The sequence below is a fragment of the Schistocerca cancellata genome, chromosome 3 (assembly GCF_023864275.1).
Source record: "Schistocerca cancellata isolate TAMUIC-IGC-003103 chromosome 3, iqSchCanc2.1, whole genome shotgun sequence".
Taxonomy (NCBI): domain Eukaryota; kingdom Metazoa; phylum Arthropoda; class Insecta; order Orthoptera; family Acrididae; genus Schistocerca; species Schistocerca cancellata.
The window spans coordinates 598,601,640-598,620,466 of NC_064628.1; the positions used below are offsets into that span (position 1 = coordinate 598,601,640).

The 18,827-nt window shown below is 36.9% G+C and overlaps 1 protein-coding gene across 1 annotated transcript in view; it reads right to left on the reverse strand.

Annotated features, from left to right (window-relative positions):
• Positions 1–12,354, reverse strand: part of LOC126175488 (ecto-NOX disulfide-thiol exchanger 2) — a 225,256-nt gene extending 212,902 nt beyond the window's left edge. The window contains exons 1-2 of the mRNA XM_049922308.1: positions 12,165–12,354; positions 8,961–9,218 (exon numbers count right to left, since the gene is read on the reverse strand). Coding sequence (XP_049778265.1) covers positions 8,961–9,218; positions 12,165–12,219 — 313 coding nt within the window. The 5' untranslated portion in view covers positions 12,220–12,354. The remainder of the gene's footprint in view (positions 1–8,960; positions 9,219–12,164) is intronic.
• Positions 12,355–18,827: the final 6,473 nt, after the last annotated feature.

An 18,827-nucleotide genomic window follows, 5' to 3' on the forward strand; every position in this document is an offset into this window, starting at 1 on the left:
AGTACGCCAGAGGCAAAATACAGTCAGTACCGTCACTGCACGATAGTGATGGAAATGTTACCAATGAGTTACTTAATACAGTTTTCCGTAATTCCTTCATGAAAGGAGATGAAGTAAATATTCCAGAACAGCTGTTAGCATTAGTGACATAAAAGTAGATATCTTAGATGTTGCAAAACAACTCAAATCACTTACAAAACGCAAGTCTTCCAGTCCAGATGGTATACCAATCAGGTTCCTTTCAGAGTATGCAGACACAATAGCGGCTTTCTTAGCAATCAAACACAACCGCTCACTTCACGAAAGGTCTGTTCCTAAAGACTGGAAAGTAGCACAGGTCACACCAATATTCAAAAAAGGAAATAGGAGTAACCCACTGAATCACTGAATTACATACCCATATCACTGACCTCCCCCCCCCCCCCCCCCCCCATGAACCATAGACCTTGCCATTGGTGGGGAGGCTTGCGTGCCTCAGCGATACAGATAGCCGTACCGTAGGTGCAACCATAACGGAGGGGTATCTGTTGAGAGGCCAGACAAACGTGTGGTTCCTGAAGAGGGGCAGCAGCCTTTCCAGTAGTTGCAGGGGCAACAGTCTGGGTCATTGACTGATCTGGCCTTGTAACACTAACCAAAACGGCCTTGCTGTGCTGGTACTGCGAACGGCTGAAAGCAAGGGGAAACTACGGCCGTAATTTTTCCCGAGGGCATGCAGCTTTACTGTACGGATAAATGATGATGGCGTCCTCTTGGGTACAATATTCCGGAGGTAAAATAGTCCCCCATTCGGATCTCCGGGCGGGGACTACTCAGGAGGACGTCATTATCAGGAGAAAGAAAACTGGCATTCTACGGATCAGAGCGTGGAATGTCATATCCCTTAATCGGGCAGGTAGGTTAGAAAATTTAAAAAGGGAAATGGATAGGTTAAAGTTAGATATAGTGGGAATTAGTGAAGTTCGGTGGCAGTAGGAACAAGACTTTTGGTCAGGTGAATACAGGGTTATAAATACAAAATCAAATAGGGGTAATGCAGGAGTAGGTTTAATAATGAATAAAACAATAGGAATGCAGGTAAGCTACAACAAACAGCACAGCGAACGCATTGTTGTGGCCAAGATAGACACGACTCCCACGCCTACGACAGTAGTACAAGTCTATATGCCAACTAGCTCTGCAGATGACGAAGAAATAGATGAAATGTATGACGAGATAAAAGAAATTATTCAGGTAGTGAAGGGAGACGAAAATTTAATAGTCATGGGTGACTGGAATTCGGTAATAGGAAAAGGGAGAGAAGGAAACGTAGTAGGTGAATACAGATTTCCACCGCCTGGTGGAAATTTGCACAGAGCACAACTTAATCATAGCTAACACTTGGTTCAAGAATCATAAAAGAAGGTTGTATACATGGAAGAAGCCTGGAGATACTGACAGGTTTCAGGTAGATTATATAATGGTAAGACAGAGATTTAGGAACCAGGTTTTAAATTGTAAGACATTTCCAGGGGCAGATGTGGATTCTGACCACAATCTATTGGTTATGAACTGTAGATCAAATCTGAAGAAACTGCAAAAAGGTGGGAATTTAAGGAGATGGGACCTCGATAAACTGACTAAACAGAGGTTGTACAGAGTTTCAGGGAGAGCATAAGGGAACAATTGACAGGAATGGGGGAAAGAAATGCAGTAGAAGAAAAATGGGTAGCTTTGAGGGATGAAGTAGTGACGGCAGCAGAGGATCAAGTAGGTAAAAAGACGAGGGCTAGTAGAAATCCTTGGGTGACAGAAGAAATATTGAATTTAATTGACGAAAGGAAAAAATATAAAAATGCAGTAAATGAAGCAGGCAAAAAGGAATACAAATGTCTCAAAAATGATATCGACAGGAAGTGCAAATGGCTGAGCAGGCATGGCTAGAGGACAAATGTAAGGAAGTAGAGGCTTATCTAACTAGAGGTAAGATAGATACTGCCTACAGGAAAATTAAAGAGACCTTTGGAGAAAAGGGAGCTCAGATGGAAACCAAGTTCTAAGCAAAGAAGGGAAAGTATAACGGTGGAAGGAGTATATAATAGAGGGTCTATACAAGGGCAATTTACTTGAGGACAATATTATGGAAATGGAAGAGGATGTAGATGAAGATGAAATGGGAGATACGATACTGCGTGAAGAATCTGACAGAGCACTGAAAGACCTGAGTCGAAACAAGGCCCCGGGAGTAGACAACATTCCATTAGAACTACTGACAGCCTTGGGAGAGCCAGTCCTGACAAAACTCTACCATCTGGTGAACAAGATGTATGAGACAGGCGAAATACCCTCAGACTTCAAGAAGAATATAATAATTCCAATCCCAAAGAAAGCAGGCGTTGACAGATGTGAAAATTACCGAACTATCAGTTTAATAAGTCACGGCTGCAAAATACTAACGCGAATTCTTTACAGACGAATGGAAAAACTGGTAGAAGCTGACCTTGGGGAAGATCAGTTTGGATTCCGTAGAAATGTTGGAACACATGAGGCAATACTGACCCTACGACTTATTTTAGAAGTTAGATTAAGAAAAGGCAAACCTACATTTCTAGCATTTGTAGACTTAGAGAAAGTTTTTGACAATGCTGACTGGAATACTCTCTTTCAAATTCTAAAGGTGCCAGGGGTAAAATACAGGGAGTGAAAGGCTATTTACAATTTGAACAGAAACCAGATGGCTGTTATAAAAGTCGAGGGGCACGAAAGGGAGGCAGTGGTTGGGAAGGGAGTGAGACAGGGTTGTAGCCTCTCCCCGATGTTGTTCAATCTGTATATTGTAAAGGAGTAAAGGAAACAAAAGAAAAATTTGGAGTAGGTATTAAAATCCATGGAGAAGAAATAAAAACTTTGAGGTTCGCCGATGACATTGTAATTCTGTCAGAGACAGTAAAGGACTTGGAAGAGCAGTTGAACGGAATGGACAGTGTCTTGAAAGGAGGACATAAAATGAACATAAACAAAAGCAAAACGAGGATAATGGAATGTAGTCGAATTAAATCGGGTGATGCTGAGGGAATTAGATTAGGAAATGAGACACTTAAAGTAGTAAAGGAGTTTTGCTATTTGAGGAGCAAAATAACTGATGATGGTCGAAGTAGAGAGGATATAAAATGTAGACTGGCAATGGCAAGGAAAGCGTTTCTGAAGAAGAGAAATTTGTTCACATTGAGTATTGATTTAAGTGTCAGGAAGTCGTTTCTGAAAGTATTTGTATGGAGTGTAACCATGTATGGAAGTGAAATATGAACGATAAATAGCTTAGACAAGAAGAGAATAGAAGCTTTCGAAATGTGGTGCTACAGAAGAATGCTGAAGATTAGATGGGTAGATCACATAACTAATGAGGAGGTACTGAATAGGATTGGGGTGAAGAGGAGTTTGTGGCACAACTTGACTAGAAGAAGGAATCGGTTGGTGGGACATGTTCTGAGGCATCAAGGGATCACCAATTTAGTTTTGGAGGGCAGAGTGGAGGGTAAAAATCGTAGAGGGTGACCAAGAGATGAATACACTAAGCAGATTCAGAAGGATGTGGGCTGCAGTAAGTACTGGGAGATGAGGAAGCCTGCACAGGATAGAGTAGTGTGGAGAGCTGCATCAAACCAGTCTCAGGACTAAGACCAGAACAACAACAACAACAACAACAAATGTATAACTTGGTAACATACTAAATTCTGAATTATTATTCAAAGGTGTGTGGTAGATGTCCAAAGTTGTCCAAAGTTATGTTTCCCTAAAATTTTTTAGCAGTAAAAATATTTCCTCTGTAGTCAGTGTTCACCAGCACCTCAGATTATAATTAAGTCATTTATTTACACACAAGGTATACATGGTACAGAAGACCTCCCATTGAGCTTTCAGAACAACAACATCACTGACCTCAATTTGCAGTAGGATTTTGGAGCATACACTGTACTCTAGCATTATGAATCACCTTGAAGAAAATGACTTATTGATACATAACCAAGGCAGATTCAGAAAATATTGTTCTTGTGCAACACAGCTAGCTCTTTATTACCATGAAGTAATGAGTGCTGTCGACAAGGGATCTCAGATCAATTCCACATTCCTAGATTTCCAGAAGGCTTTTGATATCGTTCCTCACAAGTGACTATTAATCAAATGTGTGCATATGGAGTATCATCTCAGTTGTGTGACTGGATTCGTGATTTCCTCTCAGAGAGGTCACTGTTTGTAGTGATAGACGGTAAATCATCGAGTAGAACAGAAGTGATATCTGGCATTCCACAAGGAAGTGTCATAGGCCCTCTGCTGTCCCTGATTTACATAAAATATAATCTAGGTGATAATCTGAGCAGCCCCGTTAGATTGTTTGCAGATGACACTGTAATTTACCATCTAGTAAAATCATCAGACAATCTATTCCAATTACAAAATGATCTAGAGAGAATTTCTGTATGGTGCAAAAAGTGGCAATTGGCAGTAAACAAAGAAAAGTGCGAGGTCATCCACATGGGTACCAAAAGAAATCTGATAAATTTTGGGTATATGATAAATTGCACAAATCTAAGGGCTGTCAATCCGACTAAATACCTAGGAATTACAATTACGAGAAACTTAAATTGGAAAGACCACATAGATAATATTGTGGGGAAGGCGAAACAAAGACTGCATTTTGTTGGCAGAACACTTAGAAGATGCGACAAACCCACTAAAGAGAGAGCCTACATTACACTTGTCCGTCCTCTGCTGGATTATTACTGCACGGTATGGGATCCTTACCAGGTAGGATTGACGGAGGACATTGAAAAAGTGCAAAGAACGACAGCTCATTTTGTGTTATCGTGCAATAGGGGTGAGTGTGTCACTGATATGATATGTGAGTTGGGGTGGCAGACACTGAAACAAAGACGGTTTTCTTTGCAGCGAGATCCATTTACGAAATTTCGATCACCAACTTTCTCTTCCGAATGTCAAAATATTTTGTTGACACCCACGTACGTAGGGAGAAATGATCATCATCATAAAATGAGAGAAATCAGAGCTCGAATGGAAAGATTTAGGTGTTCCTTTTTCCCCACACGCCATTCGAGAGTGGAATGGTAGAGAAATAGTAAGAAAATGGTTCGATGAACCCTCTGCCAGACACTTCGGTGTGAATTGCAGAGTAACGGTGTAGATGTTGAATGATGTCCTCACGTATTAATGATCTACCCTAGTGTGTAAAGAATGTGGAAGCAGTACTATCTGCAGATGATATCAGTCTGCTTACTGAAGCACCACCGCTGCAGATGTCATCACAGGTTAAGTTTCACGATGGCTCTATAGAAACAGGCTTGTCTTAATAGACAAAAACAACAATTACTCTACACTTTCAGCCCCAGAAAAATTAATATATTCACATTTCATAAATTCTCAACCCTCTAAACTGACATATATAATCGAACTATTCTCCAACAATGCAATTCTTGTCACTGGAAAAAACTGTATATATTTCTCAGAGACACTTGTTATTAAGATATGGTGTCATCTTTTGGGGAAATTCTCCTACTGCCTTAACAACATTCAGGAAGCAAAAGAGAATAATCCGAATAACTGAAAATTGTGAACAATAGATGCTCCTATAAGCCTTTGTTTAAGGATTTAAATATTCTCCCTCTTCCCTGCATTTATAGCCTAAAATTGGTGCACTTTGTAAAAATAAAACAAAATTAAGGATGAAGAGAATTTCCTTATTCAGAACACTGCTGGGCATGAGTACCATACTGGGTTAAGTGGAAATATCAATGTAAATTATTCCAGTAAAAGTCTATCTCAAAAGTGTGCTTATCACTCTGGTGCAACAATCTACAATAAGCTGCCAGAAATTATAATATTACCAAACACATAAATGCATTCAATACAGCTCCTAAAACCTTATTATTACATAATTGGTTTTAGTTTGTCAGATTATATGAGTAACAAAGTAGAACAGCTGCCTAACATTATCATACTGTAAAATATGTTCAGAATCTGTAATACATTGATTGTATATATGATTTACTGGACCAATAAATAAATAAAAGTTTGGAATTCCACTGATTTTCTCCTTATGCATAAGGGGGGGAAAAAAAACAGCCAATGAGTTCAGCCTATCTTGACACATACTACTCTTGAGGATGATTTTAATTTTGAAACTGCACTCCGCTTCTGACATTGAAACACATGTAGTTAGTGCAATTTGCAAAGTTTTGTGCACTTCAATGAATGAATCTTCGAACGAATGTTCCACGAGGAAAGCGAACATATCACAAACTGATGTAATGCCTTTAAACTCATCAATGTGATAAATCCCTGAGAGTTCAATTTATCATGGCAAGTAAATGGATTTCATCTTAATGAAAACATGCTGAGTAAAGTGGCTGGGAAACTTTCTCTGAATGAAGTAAACTTACTTGTGTCAATAATTTCAAAGCTAGTAAATATGTAAAAGTTTTGGAATTTTGCTTTCAGTTGGCTGGGCACAGTTTCACACATTTCTTTGGCATCTCCTGTCAGAGTAAGTGCTTCTTGAAAAAGCAAAATGATCTTCTTCAGAAAGTCGATACCTTCAACGTCCTCTCATATTTCATAAACTACTGACTCAAAGTGGTGTAATGCATTGAGTAAAGTAATGACATTTGCACCCTGCAGCTGAACTGTGTTATACAAAATGTTAACATGTTCCATAACTTCATAGATCAAATTTAGAATGAACAAAAAGTCTGGACTGTGAAGTGCATTTTCTAAAGTAAAAGATTCTCTTATTGTAATATGATCCCAAGTATCCTCAGGCTCAATTTTATCAAATTGTTTTAGTAAGCGTAATTTGTTTTCTTGAACACTATTTACAATGCAGGACTGGGAGTGCTAACCAGTTGAAGAAACAAGAAATTCTCATACGGCAGTGTGTTCATTGTATGTACTACAATATTCTTGCATATTCAGCCACCACACTCGCAGATATGCTTTGCAGGCCAGATATAGCCACTGCCTTACCTTTGGAATCTGTTAACAGAAAAGTCACCAGGATGTTTACTACCAAGCGTCCTGCACCACCGACAGCACCTAGGGGCGCAAGTCACACCAATACGTGGAATGCATTTTGCAGTAAACAGCGCTACAGTCGCAGGCACCTATTTGCGTTTGCAGTGTCACATGTCCACATGACACTGTGCCTGTATTCCTCCAGTGACGAGTACTTAGATCACCGCTCAGATCCTAGACAGCCACTTCAGCTCCAGGCCAACCACCAGCCACCCTCGAGTCTACGCTTTGGACCATAATGCCTGCCGCTTCTGCTACCCATCAGACAATGCCGTCTTGCATCTTTGGCTAGATCACAGCTAGTGGATCCCCATCAGCCACTCTGAAAAGCCCCACTTCACTGGACCCGATCCTCAACTGTCCATGAGCTCACGACCTTGCGGGGGACCTCTATGACACCTCTCTGCTAGTCACCACCACCAACAATCGTGGACTTCATTGTACTGGACACTCACTATGTATCTTCACAGAAGAATATTTCAGTTGTACTCTTATGTGCACCTTCATTCTATAAAGCTGTACTGACTTAGTTCATGGTCAATAAACAGACAGTTGTTATTCCAACACATGCACATAAATCACTACTTTAGTACACTACTCAGATAAGGGTACTACATTCGCAAGAAAATCTTCTAAGTGTTTTCCACTGATTTCTTTCCTCACTGATTCTTCAGAGCCCTCTTCATTTCTTATCAGTCCATCCAATTTTTAACATTATTCTATTGCATCCACATCTTAAACACTTACATGTTTTTCCTTATTTGATTTCCCCACAATATGGTTCATTTCCCCAGTGTTGTGCTCAGACACAGACACTCAACTAAAGGCTTATGTTTGATACAGACAGACTTCTATTGGCCACGAATGCCCTCTTTGTCTGAGCTAGTTTGCTTTTTATGTCCTCCTTGCTTCATATGTCCTATGTTTTTGCTTCCAAGATAGCAGAATTCCTTCATTATGCCTAATTTGTGATCCCCAATTTTGATGGAGAGTTTCTTAGTAATCCCATTCTGCTACACCTCACTGCTTCAGTTTACTATCGGCTCAGCAGGCTGTTCATTCCATTCAGCTTATCCTATAATAATACTTCCTTGCTTTCACCACAGGTGGCAAGTCATCAGTGAATATTATCCTTGACATACGTTCAACCCAAATTTTAATCCCACTCTTGATACTATCTTTTAATTCTGTTCCTGACTGTATCAATTGGTCAATAGGGGGAGAAAGACTGCATCCCTGTCTTACACCATTTTAATCCTAGCACTTCATTCTTGGTCTTCCAGTGTTACAGCTCCTTTTTGATTCTTGTACCTATTGTATTTTACCCACCTTTCCCTATATCTTATACCTTTTTTGCTGGGAATTTGGAACATTTTGCAACAATTTACATTGTTGAATGCTTTTTCTAGGTTGACAAATCCTATGAAAGTTCTAAATTTTTCATATGTCTTGCTTCCATTATCAAGTGCGAGGACAGTACTGCCTCTTTGATGTCTGTACCTTTCCTAAAGTCGAACTGAATGATGCCTAAGAGATCATCAGTTTTCTTTTTCTTTTCCCCTCTGTATTAATAGTTCATCTTTTTACAAACAGACTTGTTTTAATGTGGCCAAGTATCTTTTCAGATGTAGCTGCATAGAAATCAAATATCTACCAGCAGGAATTATAAAACAGCATCTTTTAACCCAAATATTTCACTGACTTTTGCAGCGGTTGGAAAACTAGAGATCTCTACAGTGGTTATGTTATAGATGGACTTTATAGTAAAACTTTTACCTGCTAATCTATTTTACTTCCACTGCATTCTTTAGGATTCTCAATCACAATGGCATCTACAAAACAGGATGTGTAAAAGGATGAAAGCTACTGGTACAGTGACACACAAAGATACAAACCTGCTACAGGCATTGGTGGTTTGTTCTTGTTCATATTAAATTCAAGAGGAGCATCATTCATGGCAGGATTCAGCATCCCATGTTGCATCTGAATTTGCACATGCATCTGCTGCTGGTGATGAGCAGGTGGTGTGTGCTGTCCCTGCACCAGGTAACCCTGTGCAGTCATAAGGTGTCCTGCAGCCATTGGCATATGTTGTTGGGATGCCATCATACCCATCTGCATTGGAGTCATTGGAGGCGGTGGAGGTGCTGGGTCTGTACAAACATTAACAGCATCAAGTCTATTAGAACAAGACCTGCAGCACAAAGCACTTGAATAATATGTAGTTTTAATCTCCCAAGAAGTTTCAAATCAGTGCACCCTCCACTGCAGAGTGAAAATTCATTATGGAAATAAGTACACCTTTTTGCTGCAATAAAACAGAAATCTACATAACAAAACTGTAAATGTTACTTTAATGATACTGTTAAATGTTCTGCTACACCACACATATATTCAATTAGGCATATATCATTCCTATACATGTTAAAATTAACAATCTATACAAAGGGTACTAGCAAAATTTTGCAATATGTTTAAAGCGGACATGCCACTTTTTAAATGCAACTCTTATCAGTTTCCCCATAACAGTAAATATCATGATATATCACAAGAGGATTACATAAAAGTGGTGAGCAAATTTGCAACATATTTCTTCCTCAGAGACTGACGGTAGATCGTCACACTATCGTTACTCACGCGGTGCATGTAGATTAAATTATTCCCTTTGTCACTACTGAGAATGTTGCTGCTTTATAGAAATAAGAGCAGGATGACATGTACCACAAAATGTTCGGGTCAGTATGCACCTATAATTGGCACCATTCTGCAAAAGATTGCAAATAAAGGTAACTGAACTAACAGCCTTGTTCAAGACATCTTCAAATAATCACATGTAGACTCACAGGAATTATGTCTGCATTTTATGCTGGATTGCTCGCCTTTCTGCTTCAGTCACCCTTTGGAGACATCTTTAGTTTCCACCCACATGAGTACACACATTTTCCATAGTTGGTTCCAATTCTGTTTAGAATTACATCAGGATTTTCTTGGAAAGTCAAAGCCAATCAGTTTTTCATAGATACAGTGGAATTCCTCGATATCCACCACTACATTATCTTCCAGGCTTTCTTCCAGCACTGCACAGTATCAAAGTTCTTATTCTCTAAGTGTATAGCACCTACAAATGGTGATTTACTAGAGCAGAAATGTTTAGTATTTATGTTGTCAGAGAATGACTGAAAAGGAAGTTGTTGACTGAATGTTTGTAAAGTCTCTAGTTAATAATTGTCGTCTTCACAGTTGTGTTGGAGGTGTATAACAAAGGACTGGTACCTACAATGCGCCCAAAATCACTTTGATTGTATGATCTAGTTTGATGTGTATTCTTTTTGGTGTTGGGGCTGTTAAGCCAGGTGGGGCAGCAGTATCTGCTACAGAATAAACCAGACCTAAGGTTGCTGTCCATAACGTAGATGCCAAGGAGCCCCATGTGATGTCACATAGCTTGTCTATGGTATTACACCTTGAACAGATTTTGATGTTTCTTTTTCAGGTGTTTCATATAGTTTAACAATCTGTTTTAAAGGGAACACCTAGATACTTAGGAGTTGTATTATGTGTTAAGGTGACATTGTTGAAAAGAATTGTAAGTTCATAATTGCAAGTTTATTGTACACGTGAAAGCATGAAACCTCCATCTCAGCTGAACTGAGCCGGAGCCTCCATTTTCGGAAATACTTACCCACTGTAACCAAAACATTTGTTAAAGCATTCATTTTCTTAATTTCTTTATGCTATGTAACTAGCACCCAACCTGCAGCACATCCAACTCTTAAATATGCCATTGCATACAAACCAGCAATATACACGATGAAGAGCAGAAGAGCTAAGGTGCAGCCTTGATGAAGGCCATTATTCAATTTCATGTGTTTCCTCCATGTATTTCCAATAATCACTTGAAACATTCCATTGGTAAGCAGATTTCCAAGCAATCTTGCCATCACACAAGGAAAATTATGAAGGAACTTGCATATTAATCCCTGGCTCCATATAGCAACACATTCTGATGTTAGCTCTAAAATTAGTGCAAATGATCTTAGTCACCTTTGAAATCCACCTTTGAGACAAGTCATAGTGGTTATAAGTAGTGACTTAAAAGTAGCACGTGGTCTGGGTAGCTTCTGTTTGGTCAGAAGCCAGCTACAGTGCAGGACCAAATTCTTTCACGAAGTTACAGTACATGGCATGAACTTGAATGCAAATGCCTGTGGATCTTGTACATAAACATGTAGGGCAGAATTTCACCAGAAATGTGGTATGCCTTCTGAATCATATGACATCAAATTATACAACACATTAAATGGTAAGAAAGTACACTAGACTGAATGGGAGAAGGAAAAGGAAGAATGGTATAAATTTAACACTCCACGTTTAGTGTCATGAACAACAGCAAAGTTATTTTACAATCTGATCTAGATTCGTTTGAATCATGTACACACGTTCATGTCTTTCAAATAAGAACATTAGATACTACTAAAATGACACACACTGATAAATGCATGTAACAAAATTCATTTACTACTAACTGAACTGCAAATTCATTAAACCCAAAGAGTAAGGTTTGTGGTGTCACACTGCATACATTCTATTCACAATCTTGATGACATTTGCTATTAACTCCACAGATTTGCATTTCAAGCACTATTCTTCATATCATTGCATTATGGACTGATAAATGGAATACATTCGTTTTGGCTTGAATGTGCTACAAATTATAAATCTGAAACGTACGCTGACATTCAAATCATGAGCTAAAAATCAACAGGATCTTATTCCGAATGAAGTAATTGTTTAAGTTGCTGCCATCCCAATACTGCAATGAAAATTATAACTACATGAAAGTAAGTAAAACACAATTCCCACTCTCCGCCCACAGAAAATCTCCAACCCGGTACGAAATCGAACGAGGGCCCCTTTTCTTTTTGGTTGACAGCCGATTTTAACGATCTTAATATGCAGCAGCGTTCGTTACCGTAGACTATGACACCAAAACTAACGTCTGCCCTAACTATTTGCGCAAATTATGTGAGAAGCATCTAACACAGTTGCCTTATAAAACGTCAGTACAAGAGGCAGCGAAAAAAATACTATCAACTCACTGAGTGCTCCGGGAGGAAGCGGAGGGTTTCCAACAGCTGCGTAGTTATACGCCATTTTTCTAAAAAATAAGATGGATTTAGTCTTTTTTTATTGTAAATATCACGCAGTTATTACATCCAACTCACAATACTACATATTAAATCCTGTACAAGTCTCAGTGTATAATTCGTAAAAATCACAGAGCTTGAAATACAGAGATGAATACAAATTTAACTATATATAAATATATCGATATACGAAGTCAAATTGAGTCTTCGACGACCTCTCCTGATAGCGAGCAAAAACTGTTATTACAATTTACATGAACTTTGAAATATTTATGAGTAAATTATCTTTTCGATTAGAACATTTCCTCAAGCATGTATATTCACCTGAGAGGTAGAGTGATAGTTTGTGTGTTGTAATAACATAATAATCCTTTGTTTTATTTCTTTACTTTATTCCCTTGTTTCATTCTTTGTTTTTATTGGTTCCTAATCCTGAGCTGTATAATTTTGGAAAAATGGATCCTACTATAATATTTACGATGAAGTGACGTAACGTGACAAACCGTTGATGTCAGTGTGCATCGGCGTTTTCTTGTGTATAAAGGTTTATCTGTGGTTGTGACGGCGATAATGATGGCCAGGGGGGGGGGGAGGGGCGAGAGAGACTCGTGGAAGAGGAGAGGGGGGGGGGGAGACTCCATTTTCCCTGCGCTCAGTCGTGTTAGATATAGTACAGTATATTATTTTTTTGTGTCTTCTTCATGTATACTTTTATTTTTGTGCTTTGTTTTCCTTACACACTACAAATGTTCCATGACGACTTGGATATTTTCTTCCGTTGCGTGGTGCTACAGCTGGAGCGAAACCAGCTCTCCAAGCGGTGAGAAAGCAGATTGTCACATGCGTCTAACGATAATTTTTGTTTTTAATTATGTTTTACTTACTTAACGAAATAGTTGTTATATTTTTGCGTTTCATGCGTTATTACATCACCAAGAAACATGAAATGCCGTAAAATACATTCAAAAATAGCCGAATTCAATAATATGTTCATCAAAAAATACTTCCCAATATGTCTATATTTGGAGCTTATTCCACAGGAAGCAAGGGAATATAAATACATATTTTATGCATGAGAAGCACATGTTTCTGTTGTCGTCTGTTGCTGTTATCAAAGGCACTTTCCTTTGCACATAAAATTATTTTATGAAGTCCAATAGTTAACCCATTCTTAGACTTCACTCGACTTCCTAATACACAACTGTTTCTGTAAATGTAATTACTTTTCCTTCAGAAACGTATGTGTTGACGACTCTTGCTATTTGTAGCTCAGATTTAGCAACAATATTGGAATTGGTTTCTTTTGTGTTGGGACACGGTTTTATTGCTTTTGACGATTTATTATCACGTCTGTGTGGTTTCAACCTAACCTACAGTTGTGGCGACTTATTTGGTTCGTTAAATAATGTAGCTATTATATTCCATACAGGTTTTCTATGTTCCACATTCATTGATTTGGCTGAAATTGTAGCGAACAAAACTCTGATTTCTTGGGTAGATAAACGACGTCTTACTGCAAAAGGTCAGGTCTTCAAGGTGTTTACTAGCAATTTTTTGTTATTCAAGGAGAACAACATTATTCGGTAAATGTCTGTATGTTACAAGAGAATCATAAACAAGCTTCCCTATATGTTTATGGAACTACATGCAATCCCTATTGTAACAATTATGTTACAAATCAATGTAAACGTTAATAACAGAATGTTACGACAGTTATGTTACACTGTGGTGTTGCTCCATAACTGAGACCAGATATCTGAGAATGAAAAATGATTTAGATTTTACAATAACGGAACAGGGCTGACAACTACACAGTGTATAAACATAAGAAAAAAAATTCATGAATACATTTCATTAAATAACCTTTTAAGACCCGTTCACACTACTCATCACGTCATGTCACGCCACGTATGTCAAAACATTCCACAATGCGTTTCAAATGGCGTCATTCACACAAGCCAACAACAGACAGTCATACACTGTCACGTCACTTCAAGGGTTCTCAGGAAGAACGTTTTGACGATTTCAATATCTGCTAACATTGAAGCTAACCTATTTTCGCTGCAAGTACGTACAGTGAGTCCATTACACATGTTTTTATGGCAAAAACATCTTTACATATTATATAGATCACGCATTAATACATACTGCATTGAAAATAATGAGAATTTTGAGCACACTAGAAATAATTTAAAAAATTAGAAAAGCTTTTTCATTCCTAGAATGAAATAAAATTTTAGTTGCAACTAATGGGTATTTTGAGCACAATAAAACTAATTTTTGAAACAATTTTTTGATGTATTTAATTCAGTGGGATATGGTCATACCCCATGAGATTACCATGAAAAAATAGTAACAAAATTTGAAATTCATTGTATTATTTTTAAATTTTTTCATCCCATTATATCTCATTTTAATATTCCCTCCTTCAAAAAACTGAGAACTCTAACCACTGATTAATTTCAAACATCAGTCTGGAAAAATAATTTTAAATTCTATATTGAGTTCAAAATATATTTTTCCTTCATATCTAGCATTCAAATATCCACAACCAGTAATGTTATATAAAAAATTTGCTTGTAGCTCACAATTTTTTGGACAAGTTAGTATTACTAGTATTTTGAGATTCTTCAGTAGAACTTCCATTTATATAGAATAAAGAAACATTAATAAAATTTGAAATCCGTGTGATATTGTATTATACTTATCTAGAACTATTCTTTTTGTTTTGAATCACGTTCACACTTTTACTTATAAAATCTTTATTAAAATATACACATGTTAACTTTACAATAGACACACGAAGACTGTCTATTGCGCCTCATCACTCACACATATATACACAAACATAGCTGTCACCACAATCGATACTTCTCGAACATACTCGATATAACTTATTCTAGAACGATGTTCTGGAACTTTCTCATATCTGATATAAATGTATTACATAATTCCAACACGCCTCCTTACGTTTATATCGCGATGTTTAACATATTCCTAATTTTAATGAATTTTTCTTTACATAACGACTTTGTGAATATATCTGCAACATTTTCATTTGAATCTACTTTAACAATATCAATGAGCCCCTGTAAATAATACTCATGCACAAAATGGTAATGTACTTTTATATATTTTGAATTCTTTGTAAAATTACCAAACTTCGCTATATTTAATGCTCCTGAATTATCTTCATGTATGACAATAGGTTTTTCAAATTTAACATTAAAAATGTCTAAAATATCATGTACAAGTTTCACCTCGCTTACAGCTTCAGACAATGCTACATATTCTGCGAAAGTTGAAGCCTTTGTGACATTCGCTTGTTTTCTTGACTTCCAAAACACAACATTACCAAATAATCTAATTACATAACCAGAAGTTGACTTTCTGTCCACACTATCGCCTGCCCATTCTGAATCCACAAAACAATCTAATATTTCAGCACTTTCATTCCTACAATAGTTTAATTTCAAATCTTTAAATTAATATAAATATTTCAAAATTCTCAAAGCATATTTAAAATGAGTACTACTGTAACAACTTTGGAATCTGCTCAAGTAATTCACACTGTAGCTAATATCTGGTCTAGTACCCAAACTTATGTACAAGATTGCACCTATCAAGTTTCTATATCTAACGTCATTACAATCTTCATACGCTGGTTCTAACTTTAAATTTACTTCCATTGGAGTTTTGTACGAGATCGAATCTTCAATTTTATATTTCGCAGCTAACGAATCAATGTATTTTCTTGACTCAAACTCATAACTCTTGTTTCATAATCATAATTAACATCGATGCTAAGATATCTTTTTACCTCACCTAAATCTTTCATATTAAATCGCTTTGAGAATAAGTTCTTAATCTTAACAATTTTTTCTTTTCTCACACAGCAAATGAGCAAATCGTCGACAAAAATAATCAAATAAATCAAGACATCTCCATCTCGCAATACATAAAGACAATAATCATATTTACTCCTTTTAAAACCTAAACTTCTTAAAAACTCGTCAAGACAATTGTACCAAGCTCGTGAGCTTTCTCGCAAACCATACAATGCTTTATATAATTTACAGACTCTATCTGTACCATCATCATATCCTCTTGGCTGCTTTACATAAACTTCAGATAAAACTTTTAGAAACACAGTCTCTACGTCCATTTGTTCTATAACCAAACCTTCTTGACAACAGTATGACAACAAAATCTTTAATGTTTGCATATTGGTTACTGGAGAATAAATATCCTCAACGATTTCTTTTTGTTGAAACCCCCTGACAACTAATCTTGCTTTGTATACACTTTCTGATTTCTTTGTGAAAACCCACTTTACATCAATGGCTTCTTTATCAACTGGTTTATGTACTAATTCCCATGTTTTGTTTTTGTTCAAACAATCAATTTCCTTATTCATCGCTTTTTCCCAATAATTTGATTCGGCGCTGTTAAACGCCTCCTCAAAGCTTTCCGGACTATTTGCACTGCAAAAGTTTACATAAATAAAATTGCTGTAAACATAATCATTTAATATTTTTGGTTTTCTTTCTCTAGATGATCTCCTCAACTCAAGTACTTTCTCCAATTCATGATTATCAGAAAGCTTTTCATTTTTCTCAATTTCCTTCTGTTTTTCTATTAGTTCAGTTTCATTTTACATACTTTCGTGTTCAGAATCACTAGAATATTCACTTACTGAATCATAATCTTTAAACCCAATACATTTAACACCACTTTCAACAATGTCCACATGTCGAGCAACAACTATCTTATTATTTATTAGCACTCTGTAGCCTACTTCACAATAACCCATTAAAACCCCCAAATCGGCTTTCCTATCCCATTTCGACTTTCTCAGTCGCTCAGGTACTCTTACAAAAACTCTACTCCCATACAACTTCAAATGATTTACATTAGGTCTTTTCCCCAGTAATATCTCATAAGGAGTTTTCTTTTCAATAGTATTAGCTAAAGTTCTGTTTTTGAGGTACGCTGCTGCACAAACCACTTCAGGCCAAAATCTAGTGTCTACTCGCGCTACAGCTAGCAGACACCGTGACATGTCCATGATGGATCTATTATACCTTTCAGCAGTACCATTAAGCTCATGCACATAAGGTGGACAAGCATTCAATACAATTCCTTTTTGTCTCACAAATTCATAGACATTTTCATTTAAATATTCCTTCCCATTGTCACATCTTATCTTTTTAACAGTTTTCCCAGTGAGATTCTCAACTTCATTAATATACTCTACAAAACATTTGTATACTTGATCTTTAGATTTTATGGTGTAAACACGAGCTGCCTTACTGTAATCATCAATGAAAGAAAGAAAATATCTTTCCCCATGCATTCCAGTAGTTGAGTGAGGCCCATTTAGATCTGTGTGAACAATTTCTAAGATTTCTTTTGCTTTGGTTCTATTATTTTTAAAAGGAACATTATGCAATTTGTTTTCGATACAGATTTTACATTTCATAAATTCTGATTCTAGTTCTGAAGGAACCCCATCTAACAATTGATGTTTACATAAAGTATTTAGATAATTGAAATTAACATGTCCCAAAATGCAGTGCCATTTTTCCTTTGCTGTCATATTATTGTCTTTACTCATAACATTAACATTAACTTCTCCTTTATTAATAGTACTACTCATTTTATACAACCGACCCTCTTTCCATGCAATTGCAATCAATCCATTAGCTTTATCAAAAATTTTAGCATTATTCCTTACCGATACAATTTTGTGATTATCTGTAATTTTAGCATAACTGATCAAGTTTTTGTCTATGTCTTTTACAAAGAAAACATTTCGCATATTAATTGGAACCATTTGATCAAAGACAGGAAAATTACTAATTACATTACCAACTTTAGTAGCTTGCAAAATTTGTTCCATCAGCAATTTTTACATTTATAGGTTGTTTTAAAGTTATACTCTTAGAAAAATATTCCTCATTATTAATAACATGATCAGTACAGCCACTGTCTAATAACCAATTGATTTGAATTTGATTGTTGTTACTTGACTCTACTGTTTTATTTTGACCTATTATAGAATTAACCTCTGTTATAAAACTACTCATACCATGATCACTCTGATGGTAACCTTGCTTGCTGTCATACCGACCACTGCTAAAACCATGCTGCTCTCCTCGACCACGTTGCCTGCTGCCATAACCTCCACGCTGCATGTTACCGTAATTTCCACGCTGTACATTTCCATTACCTCTGTCGCTGCTTTGAAAATGTACTCCACGATGCCATGTGCCTCTGTTACTTGTTCTTCCCTGGTTACAATCACGTTTGAAGTGACCTGCTATCCGCATCGATAACATACTTGCTCCTGATTTCTTGAATTCAATTTTCTTTCTATGTGAAATGCATTTGATTTTACCTCTTCATTTCCAGTTTTTGCATTCAATAATTGAATCTTACTTTTAACGTATTCAGCTGTCTGGTCCTCTTCCTTCAAGACGTCCACAAAGTCCCCAATATAGCTCATTGACTCTGGTAACGTTCGCAGAATATAATTTAACTTCTCCTTTTCCGTTACTTTAGCGCCTGCAGATTTCAGCTCATTTACAGTTTTTTGAAATGCACTGAAAAATG